Here is a 12,820-nt window from a genome sequence, read left to right as displayed (position 1 = left end):
ATGTTCCTTTAGACAACTGCAATGAGCTGTTGTCTTGGAAGGCCATGAGGAAGTGCCAGGTGAGGCCTCTGCATTAGCGCTCGCACTGTGGGCACCATGCTGGGTCAGGTAGACCAAGGCCAGAGGACTCCGTCCTCTCTGGGTGGAAACCCGACTCAGAGCTTGGCTGTGCCCGCTGTGGGGTCCACGCTGGATTGCTTCTTGATAACGTCCTTGTTTGCTCCTTTGTGTTTGGACCCAGCCTACTTGCTCTGGCTAATTCTCCTGGTTGGGATTCTCATTCAGCTCACTGAACAAATGTCGTCCCATAAATTTGTGACACAGAAAATGTGTGAAGGGAAGTGGGTAGAACTAAAACTCACCTCACAAAAGCTAGTTCAATTAAATCAAAAGGGTAAAAATAAAAAGAATGTACAGATGCCCATAGATTTCAAAAATCATGTTTACTTGGTGCTTCAGCGAACAAGGGTAGCAAATAGTAAAGTTACTTTAGAGGGACATTGTTAGCCACATGTTTATTTTAAAAATAACTGGGTGGGGCGCCTGGGTGGCTCAGTTGGCTAAGCGTCTGACTCTTGAGCTCAGCTCAGTTCTGGATCTCAGGGTCGTGAGATCGAGCCCTGCTTTGGGTTCTGTGCTGGGTGCAGAGCCTACATAATAAACAAAATAAAGCATCAGGGCATCGTGCACCTCGGCTGTGGTGGATTCAGGGCACAGGGCAGGGGCTCTGAAGCCTCCCCTTACAGCCCTCATCTTGCGAGTGACATGAATTTGTGCCACACGGGAGGCGCCCTGAAAACGGGCTTCCAGTCCACAATCTGACGTTTCCTGCACAAGCACCTTCTGCCTGGATCCTGGCTCATGGAAGGAGCTGGGCCTCTTCCGAGGATGGGCTCCTTTGCATTGGCTGGCATATTTTGCTAGCCGCTTACCAACCATGTCCCGACATCCAGCAGGCAACACCCCGAGCCTGTCCAGGTGCCAATGGGGAGGAAGTGGTTCCTGGGGATGGGAGGAGGTAAAGTGAGCCGGGTTGCAGATGGGGCCCAGAGACAGGGATCCTGCGGCCGCAGGGCAGATCAGGCTGTGACCCTCCTCTGTCCTCTATGGGCACAAATACGGCAGATTCGATGACACAGCCAGGTCGAAAGCTTGCTTCCCTGAGTGGGAAGGAGGGAGCACAGGACTGAATGTCCCCTTACAGCACTTCACGTGATACCGATAAACATCTGGATTTTTCCTGTAAATTATTCCTGATGTTGGAATAAGCTAGTGCACAGCAGTGTCAATTTGACAAATGGGAAACTGCATATTTTGAGGGCATTTTCATGGTCTGTGGGTGGAGGGTGACAGTCCTATAGGCCTGTCTGTTTTTTTTTAAGACTTTATTTATGTGAGAGAAAATGAGAGAGAAAGCATGGGAGGGGGGAGGGTCAGAGGAAGAAGCAGACTCCCTGCCGAGCAGGGAGCCCGATGCGGGACTCGATCCCGGGGCTCCAGGAGCATGACCTGAGCCGAAGGCAGTCGCTCAACCAACTGAGCCACCCAGGCGCCCTAGGCCTGTCTATTTTGAATATACTAGTTTGAAAACAACCATTAAAATATTTTAGTCCATAGTTAATTAAGTTAGATAAAAATATTTTATGAATTGGATGTTATGATCTAACTATTGACCTTGAATAGAAATGCAGTGGTTTACGCTGATAGATTTTTCTTAGAAATCTGTGGAGTTTGTGTTTTCAGAACTTAGCAAACACATTAGTACTTTTCTTTTGATCTGAGACCATTGAAGCTGTCTTTCTTTTCAACAAAATTTCTGGCATTGAATAAAACCCGCCCCCCCCAAAAAAAAAGGAAGAAGGAGAACAGTTAAATGCCAGGAGGCATTGGAACTACTTTGAGATTTCTGGAAACAAAGTGATCACGGATATCTGTCAGAAACAGCCGTCTTGGGGATTCCCGGGAGCATCGTGACAAAATGCTCCTGATTTCCCTCCCCGAGTTTCCTGCCAGTGTCTCGTGGTCCCTGTTGTGACCACCTGAGCAAGGCTGCAGTCTCCGTGAGCCACACAAGCCCCCACCCCCCAAGTGGTCCCCTGGCTGTGGTGAGCACGCGGCGCGCGCACGGCGAGTCCCCGGCGGGCCCTCAGTGAGCTACGGTGAACACGTGGTGAGCCCCTGGCGAGCCCACAGCGCTTGGGCCAGGACACGCAGTGTCAGCTTGGAGGCAGATTGTGTCCTAACAACGGGGACAGATGAGTGGTTCTTATTCATAATAACTGCTAGGTTGGATGAGTTTCAGCGTCTTGTTCTTTCCCTTCGAGAGCCCTGAGTGACACATACGTGGTTTTCTCCAGATAAACCATGATCACTAGTGTAGAAGGCTGAACATGTGTCGTCCCTGAAATCAGCCAGGCTTTCGAGTGGGGTTTCTGTGTGTCACCCCTCATTGGGTTGGGTGTTGCCGTCTCTAAATGTCCTCTGTTTTTACATTAATTTTATTAAAAATGTGGTGTATGCCCAGCAGCAGTAAGTGCCCTGCAGCCTCTGCCTCCTCGTTTCTCCTCTCCTCTCTCCTGGTTCTCCACTGGGTGCTCAGAGCCCAGCACTGCTGGGTTGGGGTCAGGGAGGGGAGGCGCCAGCGCCTGCACCTGCAGGCTTCCCAGCGCTCTGCAGCCCACTCCAGTGCGAGAATCACAGACCCGTGTGAGGGGTGCTGAACCGGGGCACCTGCCAGTTTCTTTCACCAACTGACCAGGGTCTGCACCAGCCTTCTCATCTCTAAAACAGGTGAACACAAAGAATTTCTCCTAACAAGTCTTGATTTACGTGTGGAGAGTCAAGAAACAGGCTGGGAAGCTCCCTCGCCTGCCATTCTCTTAGGCTTCTGGTGGCATTATCTTTGGGAAGCCGGAGCAACCTGGGTGTCTCCCATGGCTTCACCAGGAACTTTGTGAACCCACAGAAAGCATCGGTATCAGGGTGTGTTTTGGTTACTATAAATCAATTGTTAGCCTGCTGTTATTTTCTTCATTAAAACAGATATTTCCGTAAAAGTAGTCTATGCAGGATATAGGCGTGTGTGTGTGCATGAATATCCCTTTGTGTGTGTATATGTGCACACATCTGTGTGTGCATCTGTGCATGTATATCTCCATGTGCACATGTGTGTATGTATGTACACGGGTACCTGTGTGCATACATGTGTGTGCACACACGCGTATCCCTGTGCACATGTATCTTATATGTGCGTGTGCATGTGTATCTGCGTGTACGTGTGCACATGTGTGCATGTAGCTGTGTACATGTGTATCTCTGTGTATGTGTGCACATGTGTGCATGTAAGCACGCGCACATGTGTATCTTATGTGTGCACACGTGTTTGTGCGCGTGCATGCATGTGTGTGCGCGCATGCGTGCATGTGTGTATCTGTGTGTGCGTGCACTCCATGTGCACCTGTGTGTAGTGACTCTTCTGTCCGGTCTTTAGGCTGGGTCCTTGTCAGTGCTACCTGCCGCGTCTAAGCTACACCTCTTCCTGCCCACAGCGGGCTTTCTGAGATAGCCGTGACATAAGGTGGTGTTCAAGGACTTTTTAATCATATCTGTGTTTGTCTCTTGCTGAAACCCTACACAAATCATGTTTGCCTTAACTCCTTTATGGTGTTCTAATAAGTATGGTGTTAGAAATGTCCTTCCTATGGACTAAAGTTGACACGACAAGAGGTAGTACCATCACTTTCACGTTCAAGCTGCAATCAGAAACACAACAGAACTTTTTGGAATGTTATGTGAAAAAAAATCTTCCCTCTGCTTTAGCAATACCTACGTTCTCAGCGTGTTAGTTCATCAGCAGAGCCAGGAGAATCTCAGCACAGTGTTGGCCTGTCTGTCCTGGGAAGGTTGCACTCACTTGGTTAAAGGAGAGTTGCTGACAGTTTTGCAGGGGTCTGTTTCGATGCCTGGATGCTCATGGTTGTCAGTTACCGTACAGATGGTTGTCATCAGTCGTTTCCTGTATAAATGTTATAAAACCTGTCTGAATAATATATTCTTGCAAGAGTTTGCATGGTATCTAATTTTTTTCCTGTATGACTTGGCAAGCCCAATCATGGACTAAAGGTTTTCCTATTTTAATTTGTTTCTGTCCCTCTGCATTTAAGCTGATAATAGTCATTTAAAAAGGAAGCACTGTTCCTTTCCCCTCTAGCCCTGGAGTGCTACAGTCAAGGGATGGCTCTGGTGGACGTACGGCCCTGCTGTCCTCACTGCCCGGAGGCGGAGGGTGGATGGGTCACCTTGCCCATTCTGCTGGCCTTTTATCACAGCACAGCCACCTATATTAGGGAGAGAAAGAATGTTCTCTTTATGCAGAGATTTGCAGCACAGAATCCTTAATTTTTCTCACAGTCTGGCCTTCAAAATTTTGGGTGGGTAAAATATTACAACCTTTGAAACACAGTGTCTGCCTTCACTGGATGCCAATACAAATAAAAGGCATGTCACGCATAGGACCAGCATTTCTGTGGCCACCGCCCCAGGAGAGTGTGTCTCCTTTGTCTGGTAGCCTCTGCTCGTCCAGCTCTCCCATTCTGAGGCCGGCCCCGTCCGTGCTGGGCCTGCGCTGGGCCGCGAGCACGCAGCAGCGAGCACAGCCTGGAGCTCAGCACACAGCACCAGGCTCAAAGTCAGAACCATGTGGTAACCATTCCAGACCGAGTCACCACCCAGAAAAACATCCAGTCTTGCCTCTCATTTCGCTGTGCTTACTACCGAGATTTCTGTAAAGAGGGGCATTTGATTTAGCCCGAGTGGGTATATGTTAGCCGTGTAAGTGTTTAAAGTGACGTTAAGGATGCAGGGGAGAGTGTCAACCACCCAGGATCACTACGGGGCACGGCACCTACAGTGAACCGCTTGATAAAACGGTAGATCTCGTGTGGAGTGTTCTGACTGCAATATAGCAAGTAACAAACTAAAGAGAATGGGAGATATTACTAATTTTGAGTGAAATTCCTGGTGTTTTTGCATATTTCAGTAGAATTGCTCTGGTGGGCTGCTGACCCTTCTCAATGGTAAAGACCCTGATTTAGAATATCTAGAGTCAGGAGCACAGGCAGGAGGTGGAGGCAGACGGCACCTTGATTTTCGAGGGACGGCTGACACAGGCCCCACAGTTTAGTGCCGCAGGCTTTGCCTCCTGTGAGTAACGTGCCGGACAAAAACAGAATTTAATCTTGCATCAGAGATGAGAGCTGCCTGTTTGAGGACTAGCTGATCAGAAGTAAGTGGAGAGTCTTTGAAGGAAGACATCCAAGCCAGGAACAAGGTCCACGAGTTGTTTGGAAAATTTATGCTATTTTGGCATGTTCCATGATAGCTCAAATATTAGAAGTGATTTGTAATTCCATCTGTACCCTGGTAGAGACCTTGCAAGCTGGAAGTCATATCACTTTTCCTTTTAGACAGTCAAACCACAGGCTATACTAAAAAAATGACAGAAGTCTAGCAAAGCAGTGATTTGTCCTCAGCTAAAACACAGAGTGCACTAAAACCACATGTTGCCAAGTGCTGGCTGTCCAGGCCAAACCGTAGATGAGGGCCTGAGCACTGCGCCTGGATGAAAGGCTGTTTTCTGCAGTGTGCGGAACAGCCTGCAACCCAGGGTCCCACCGAAGCCCAGGACGAGTCTGTTCAGCGGCAGAGTCTATATTCAGCACACGGATGCCGCTGGAGCTGTGGCTGTGGCCCAGGTCCCTGGAGTGGGTGCCCAGATAGCATGCTGTCCGACCCAGCAGTTTCAACTACCAGGCAATCAAAAGTCACCATCTAAAGATCTTGGCCAGTGGACACGTTTGAAGAAGTATCTCTCAGCGTCCAGAGGGCCTTTAAGATCTCGACAACTTGTTATTTAAATCTGGAAACACTTTAGAAAAACTGGGAAAGCTATTCTTTTCAAGTCTGAAAGCTCCGATGAGAGACATCGTATGGCAGCCGAGGAAGGGAACATGAGCTTGTGGAGGCGTCCTGGGGCGCGTGGCCGTGGACGACGCATGTGGGTGTGCTCTGCTACATCCTCTGTGCCGGTGTGCTGGGGGCTCACACCTCGGCGCCGTCACTGGACAAAGGGTGCTCTCAGCAGGAATTATGACACCTTCTGGTCCCAGAGGTTCGACACAGGCTGCTGCAGGCTGTGGGGATGACAGAGGGGACTCACTCCGAGGCTGGCGAGTCCCTCGCGCACACACGTCTCTGTGTTTGGTTTGAGGGTCTGTCTCCAAACTCCCGGAGTCCAGAGAGAGAGTAGACACACTCCAATGTGTTTAGGCTCTCCCTTTTCTGTGAACTTATTGGGACCCAGGTGATCACTCCTTGAGGAGCAGGAGGAATGTGGCACTTTTTATTGAATTATGTTATAGTGATGTTAACACAAAAGCCTGAAAATATGGGACAGAGTGGAGGGAGGGCTATAAGGATGTTTGACTTTTTATCTGACTTACTGTCAGATTTTCCCCTTGCAGCTTTGGGGGGGCAGGACCTCAGTATGGCTTTGAGACCCTGGGGCAGCATGACAGACGGGAGGGCCACTGTCCTTTCCTGGCCGAGGCGGTCTTCAGACCTCGCGGCTGAGGGCCTCGGTGTCGGGTCTGGTCTTAGCGGGGCTTCTAGACCTGGCGCAGTGTGTCCTGGAGCTGGTGTGCTCACACACCTCCTCGGACCCACAGACGCCTGTCTGCAGCTGGCTGGACCACAGGGGGACGTCTTCGCCTTCGGGCAGCAAAGTCCACCTTTACGGGATTAAGCAGGGCGGCCATCTCTGAGCCTCAGTGTCTGCTCATGAAGAGCAGAGAACACCCCGCTCTTCTTACTGTGCAGGCCTGTGGTCCTTCCTCGGGGGACCCTCCGCCCTGCCCCCCACCGGCCGCGGTGACTCATGCATCTGCATCTCCCGGTTGTGTGACACCTCTGCTCTTCTGCTTGGCTCCTTCCTGCAGATGTGTCCAGGTGTGTGGCCGAGAGGAAGTACACCCAGGAGCAGGCCCGCAAGGAGTTGCAGCAGGTGTTCATCCCGGAATGCAACGATGACGGCACCTACAGCCAGGTGACCAGCTTGCCCTGCAGCTTCTGCACCTGAGCAGCAGGGGCGGGGGCTGTGGGAAGGAGGGCCCGGGGCTCCAGGGGGACAACTCACTGCCCATGTTGGAAGTGAGTGAATGACAGGGCTGACTTTCATGGACAGTTGTGCGAGCCAATTCACTCACGCCTTTCTGGCTGCAGGTGTCTCTGTTGGGGCCATGCTGTCCACCTGTGTCACTCACTGTGTGCTGGTCTGGCACAGCTCCCTCCGTGAGGTGGATCAGCCCCTGTGCACCCAGCTCATCTCTGAGGATCCAGTCTCAGTTTAATTCTGAGGGTGGAGCCCCTGCTGGAAGGATGCTGGGGATACCCTGGGGGCGAAGGGATGCCTGAGAGACGGGGTGGGGGATGGGGATGCCAGGGATACCCCTGGGGGGTGGGAGGGATGCCCGGGGAGACCCCGGGGGGCGGGAGGGATGCCTGAGAGACCCCGGGGGGGTGGGAGGGATGCCGGGGACACCCTGGGGTGGGGGCAGAGTAGGAGGGATGCCGTCCCCTCTCCTCACGTCTGCCGCGGTGCCGCGGGGAGCAGCTGAGCGTGTCCCTGGACGCCCTGGGGCCCAGCTGCCCAGCGGTGACATGCGGTGTGGCTGCAGCTCGGACGGACAGGCGTCCCCCACAGCTGAGCAGCCGCCCCAGGCCGCGGTCACCGTGGCGCGCTCGCTGACGCCCCAGGGCGCAGGGCCAGCCCGTCCCTCGCCGAGCAGACGCCGCGAGGGGAGAGGCGCGTGTCCTAGCGGTGCTGACCCCCCCTGTCCCGCCGTCCCCAGGTGCAGTGTCACAGCTACACCGGATACTGCTGGTGCGTCACGCCCAACGGGAGGCCCGTCAGCGGCACGGCTGTGGCCCACAAGACGCCCCGGTGCCCGGGTAGGTCCGCGAGGGTGCGGCCGAGCCTTCTACGGAGCCCTGTCCCCTGTCATTCGGGTCACCCGCCTGTGTCTGCGCACAATTCCAAAGAAATCCAGTGTAGGTGGTTGCGAGGAGTCACAGGAACTGGGTTTCTGTCGCGGGACAAAGCCTAAAATATGGTGAAAACTGTTTCTAAGACAGTTTTACCAGTGGCAGATCTTGTCTGAACTCTGATAGGTTCTTTGATTCAGAATTCTGAGTTTTTTAGGAATGACCACAAGGACTGTAGTCAGCAGTGGAAACCACCACATGTTTTCTTTGGCACAAAAAAAAAAAAAAAAAAGAAAGAAAGAAAAAGAAAAGTTCTGGTTTTATATGTATATGTTTGCAAAGAAGAATAGGATCATTCTCTGTAAGTCCGTTTCCAGATGGTTTATTTGTGTTATTACTCCTAAGAGGGCCTGATACACGAAGGCGTTACCGCCAGGAGTACAACCTATGAAATAGTCTGTTTTCCTTTAACATTTTACCAAAAATGATATAAATGATTCTGGTCATCTTTCCTGGAGAATGTTTTACAGCTTGAGTCGTGATTAATTGGCGGGGCTGGGGGGTGGGGGGATTATCAGACCGTCTCTGAAGGGATTCATGATCTTTGCATCAAGGTTCCTAGATTGGACTTGAGTTAAACTGTCGAAACAGCTATGGTGATAATGAAGCACAAAGCATGTTCCTGATCTTTCATGTAAAATGTTGAAACATTTGCATTTAGGATTTACTTTTAGACTTATTTTTTTTAAAGGTCAGACATCTTGTAATTAGGAATTCTGTCCATGATTCAGACGTTTACACCAGGAGCCAAGGCACAGGGCAGAACTCATAACTGTTTCAGCATGATGACATCTGTAATTAACAGTAACATGAAACCTAATATTTCCAGTGACTGGTCATCACTTAAAAGCCACGGGGTGTGCATCATGTGAAATTAAAATATATTTGTTTTAAAAAAAACTCTTTGGTTATCCAAGAGCTAAAAATTGCTGACAAATATTTTTAGTGAGCTAACATTTGCACCTAATAATTCTTTTATGAACTCGTTGAGTAAATGAAAGAAAGAGGAAAATGAACACACACAGTTTGCCTCTCTGTGTGTCCCCCACTCTGGCAGATACTGTCATATACGCATTTTATTTCGGGTGTGCGGCACCACTAGGCACCCAGCTTTATTTTACGAAGGAGAAAGCCGGGGGGATGCCCATTTCTGTGATTTTAGTGATACTGTTAGAAAATTAAGTTGTGTCTGAAAGATCTTTATTGGAAAGCCATGTACAAAATTGGCTGAATTTCTTACATTCTCCAAATAGTACTTTGTTTTTGGAATCAAACCACTGTACTGTCCACTTACACATTTTTTTTTCAACCAGGTACTAGAAATTATAATTATAGAAATTACAATTTGACTATATAGAAATGCTTCAGTCCATGTGGACTTTCTGGTCCACGTGATGGATTATGGAAAACAGTGTGCTTAAAAGTCTGGTATTTCTTCTGTGGGGACTGTGGGCAAGGCTCAGTAGGTCAGGTCAGACTTGTGGTGAAGGTTGGGGGCTCTGCTCTCAGACTTGCTGTCTGCAAGTGAGCATCTCTTTTCAGTTCTGGGCTGCAGTTCGGGGCTGGGTCACCTCTCAGCTGCTCATACTATGGGCACGCTCTGTAACTTCCAGTGCACTATGGAAAATTCTCCTAACCCCCCACTGCATCATGCTTTTATTCTGCAGGAATGTGGGTGTAGGAGAGCAGGTGCCTGTGCTCAGAAACTCTGCAGAGTTTGGGGAATTGTTGAGAATGTCTGAGGCCGGGGAGTTTCGGGACGAGTACGCTCACACATGCGTGCATGATGCACACACAAACTCATAGTGCTCAGTCACACACACACCCACACACAGTCTCTCTCTCTCTCTCTCTCTCTCTCACACACACACACACACGCAAGAACACTTTATGCCAAACTTTTGCATAATATACTTTAACTTCTTCCCAGATGTTGACAGAGCCTCACAAATAACAGAGCAAAGCAGGGCGATAGGGCATGACTCTACATGGGATCGTGATGCTGACGTCACAACAGAGGGTCACATTTTTCATCTGCAAAGAGCCAGGCACTTGTTCTCTAGGTACATCCTCGTCTCTTCACTGGTAAATGAGAGGGTGCGTCCTATGGCTAGTGCACATTATCCACTCGCTGTAAACGATGGGAGTGGTTTTCATCCGTTTTATTAAAATCAGGTAAGCCTCGGGGTTCAACAATTATCTTTTGCCCTGGAGTTCACACCAAGCTTACCCTATAAATACATGCTATAAAAATGTGACAAGAGATTTAAAATGTGGCTATAAATATCACTTAGAACATGCACGTGTGTGTTTATTATGAACATGTGCAAACACACGGTGAGGCAAGCCATGGGGAGGAAAGCAGACATCCACATGTTAGCGAGGTGTCCGATCTCCTGCCCCCAAATCCTCCACCTTCTTGCTTCTCCCAGAAGGCCCTTCAAAAGGGGAAGTATTCCTTTATTCCATAATTATGTATTCTTAAGCCATTAATACAAAATACCCAAATTCCTACTAATTGATAAGGACAATGAGATGAGACACTCTAGCAGAAAAATGGTCAAAACTCCTGGACAGAGTTTTATAAAGGAGGAAAACCTAATGACCCGTGAACACAGGAGAGAGTGTGTAGGCTCATTAGTACCAGGGAAATGCAAATTAACTTTGCAGTGAGATTTCCCCTCCACACAACCCCCGACCCTGATTAGCAGCAATGAAAAAGTGATGTGTGATGTGCTGGTGAGGACACGGATGCACAGACCCTCCCCCGCTGGGGGCGCTGCGGGTGCAGAATCCGCTTGCCCCCCACGCGTAGGTGACGGGATGTGGCGTGGCTCCGGGGACGTGCACTCATATTTGCAGCAGGAGACAGGCACGGAACGTCCAGAGCCACAAAGACAGTGAGGAAGGGGTTCTGGTAAGATCAGGTCAGCGGTTGCAGGTGGGAAGGGAGCATTTTGACTGGAGAGGGGTTGGCGCATGGTGACTCCTGCCCTGGAAGCTTCTTCTCTGGATCTTTGACAATAGTTTATGGGTGGAGTGCATGTCTATGCATGTCTATGGGTAGGAGTGCAGAAGTCCACAGATTTAAAGAGAGTTAAAGAGTTAAAAATGCAGATGTCCCTGGAGGAAGTAGCACACTGACTTGAATCCTTCCCAAAGTTATACATCAACCTGAAGGTTTGGATGGAGGGAAAGGGACAGAGAAGAAAGGACGCGCTGTGGCTTCATGGGAGGGACAGGGTGGAGGAGGCCTAGGTGAGGATTTGGGGGTGACCGGTGTTCCCGTCTGCCGTTGGCCATGTGCTGGAGGAGCGGGGGTGGTGGCTTGCTGTCCCCTGCCAGTGCCACCGCCCCTGCCCACGCACGAGGGGACCCGCCAGCCCTCAGGTGTCACGTCGCCCGGATAGGAAGTGCTATTACCTTGCAGTTAACGGGTGGGGACTCTGCCCAAGGCCTCCGTGCTTGTAAGGAACAGAGCTAGGGCTTAAAACTCTTTTTGTCTCCATAGCTCACATTTTCTGCCAAATCCAATAATGTAAATTCATGGGCCGTGAACTCCTTACTTAGAATATGTAGAGCTCCAGGTGTGAGATCCACGAGCACATGGAGGTTTTGTCCGGCCCCGGCAAGGTACTTAGAGGACAAGAAGCTACGTGCTGCTCCCCACCCAGCACATTAGCTCCTCCGTGCTTCTGAAAACCCACCACTGGTTTTAATCTGCGCTGATCAAGGACGGTCCCTTGGGCTGAGTGCTCTGCTCAGACTTTCACAGCTAGTGAGTCATCAGCCTTGTCTTTCCAGCCATGGCCATGGAGTGAGTGGCACTCAGGCGGGGAGAGGCAGAGGCTTCCGTGGAGAGGCAAGTTTGGGGGTGGCGGATCCTGCCCTCCCGAGACCCCTGCTGACACACGCTTTCCAACCACTGAATGGCCTAACATGGCGATTCCCTAACGAGTCGTGAGATTCTGCTTTAGTAAATCATAGCGTATGTGACCAGTTCACCTAGCAACTCACGGAGAGCATCCAACATTAGCTTCCTCCCAAGGAATCCACTCGTCTTTCCTTGCTGACTAATCTATTGAGCATCTGCCAGGCAAGGCGAGCTCGGTCTGTTGAGGGCCCTGCAGACACACATGTCACGGCTGGGAGAGGTTGGCTTGCTGCCTGAGGATGTGGACAGGCGAGGACAGTTCTGAAAAAGAGGGACACGTTGGCCTGACATAAAAATGGGGCAGAACTATTTTGCTCCCACATTTATTCTTGACAGTGTGGCTGCTTGCTTCCCTCCTTGCTGCGCTTGCTCCTGAGGCAAGCACGGAAGGTAAGCGTGGAGGGTGGTAGGAGCTTTGTCCCTTCTGGAGGGCGCTCATGTCCATGGCAAACAGCACATTGCCTTGAGAAGTATTTAGGACCAAGAAGCTGCTCTTTGAGCCACCTCCAAAGGCAGTCCAGGCTTTGCCCTGCCTGAAAGCAGGTGTTTCTTGCTCATGGCTTGGAGATTTATATGCTCACCAAGCCCCGTTGATTTAGACCCCTGGGTCTGCAGATGGCTTTCTGCTCAGGGTCTTCTCTTGCATGGGAGATGGCTCTGGGGATGAAGGAAGTGATAGGGAGCCCACTGAACATTTCCCCCACATCCCCTGTGCTGGTCAGGGGCCAGGTCAACATGCCTCCATCTGCACACCACTGATTTATATTTATTCTGTAAGGATTTTTT

General features: G+C 50.5%; 1 protein-coding gene across 6 annotated transcripts in view; it reads left to right on the top strand.

Annotated features, from left to right (window-relative positions):
• Positions 1–12,820, top strand: part of SMOC2 (SPARC related modular calcium binding 2) — a 154,060-nt gene that overhangs the window by 53,367 nt on the left and 87,873 nt on the right. For all 6 annotated transcript variants that reach the window (XM_027603678.2, XM_027603677.2, XM_027603675.2 and 3 more), the window contains exons 3-4: positions 6,996–7,102; positions 7,908–8,007. In XM_027603678.2, the coding sequence (XP_027459479.1) occupies positions 6,996–7,102; positions 7,908–8,007 (207 nt within the window). The remainder of the gene's footprint in view (positions 1–6,995; positions 7,103–7,907; positions 8,008–12,820) is intronic.

The sequence above is a fragment of the Zalophus californianus genome, chromosome 7 (assembly GCF_009762305.2).
Source record: "Zalophus californianus isolate mZalCal1 chromosome 7, mZalCal1.pri.v2, whole genome shotgun sequence".
Classification (NCBI taxonomy): domain Eukaryota; kingdom Metazoa; phylum Chordata; class Mammalia; order Carnivora; family Otariidae; genus Zalophus; species Zalophus californianus.
The sequence above is the reverse complement of the archived record's forward strand: the minus strand, read 5'-3'. Positions and strand labels throughout refer to the sequence as shown.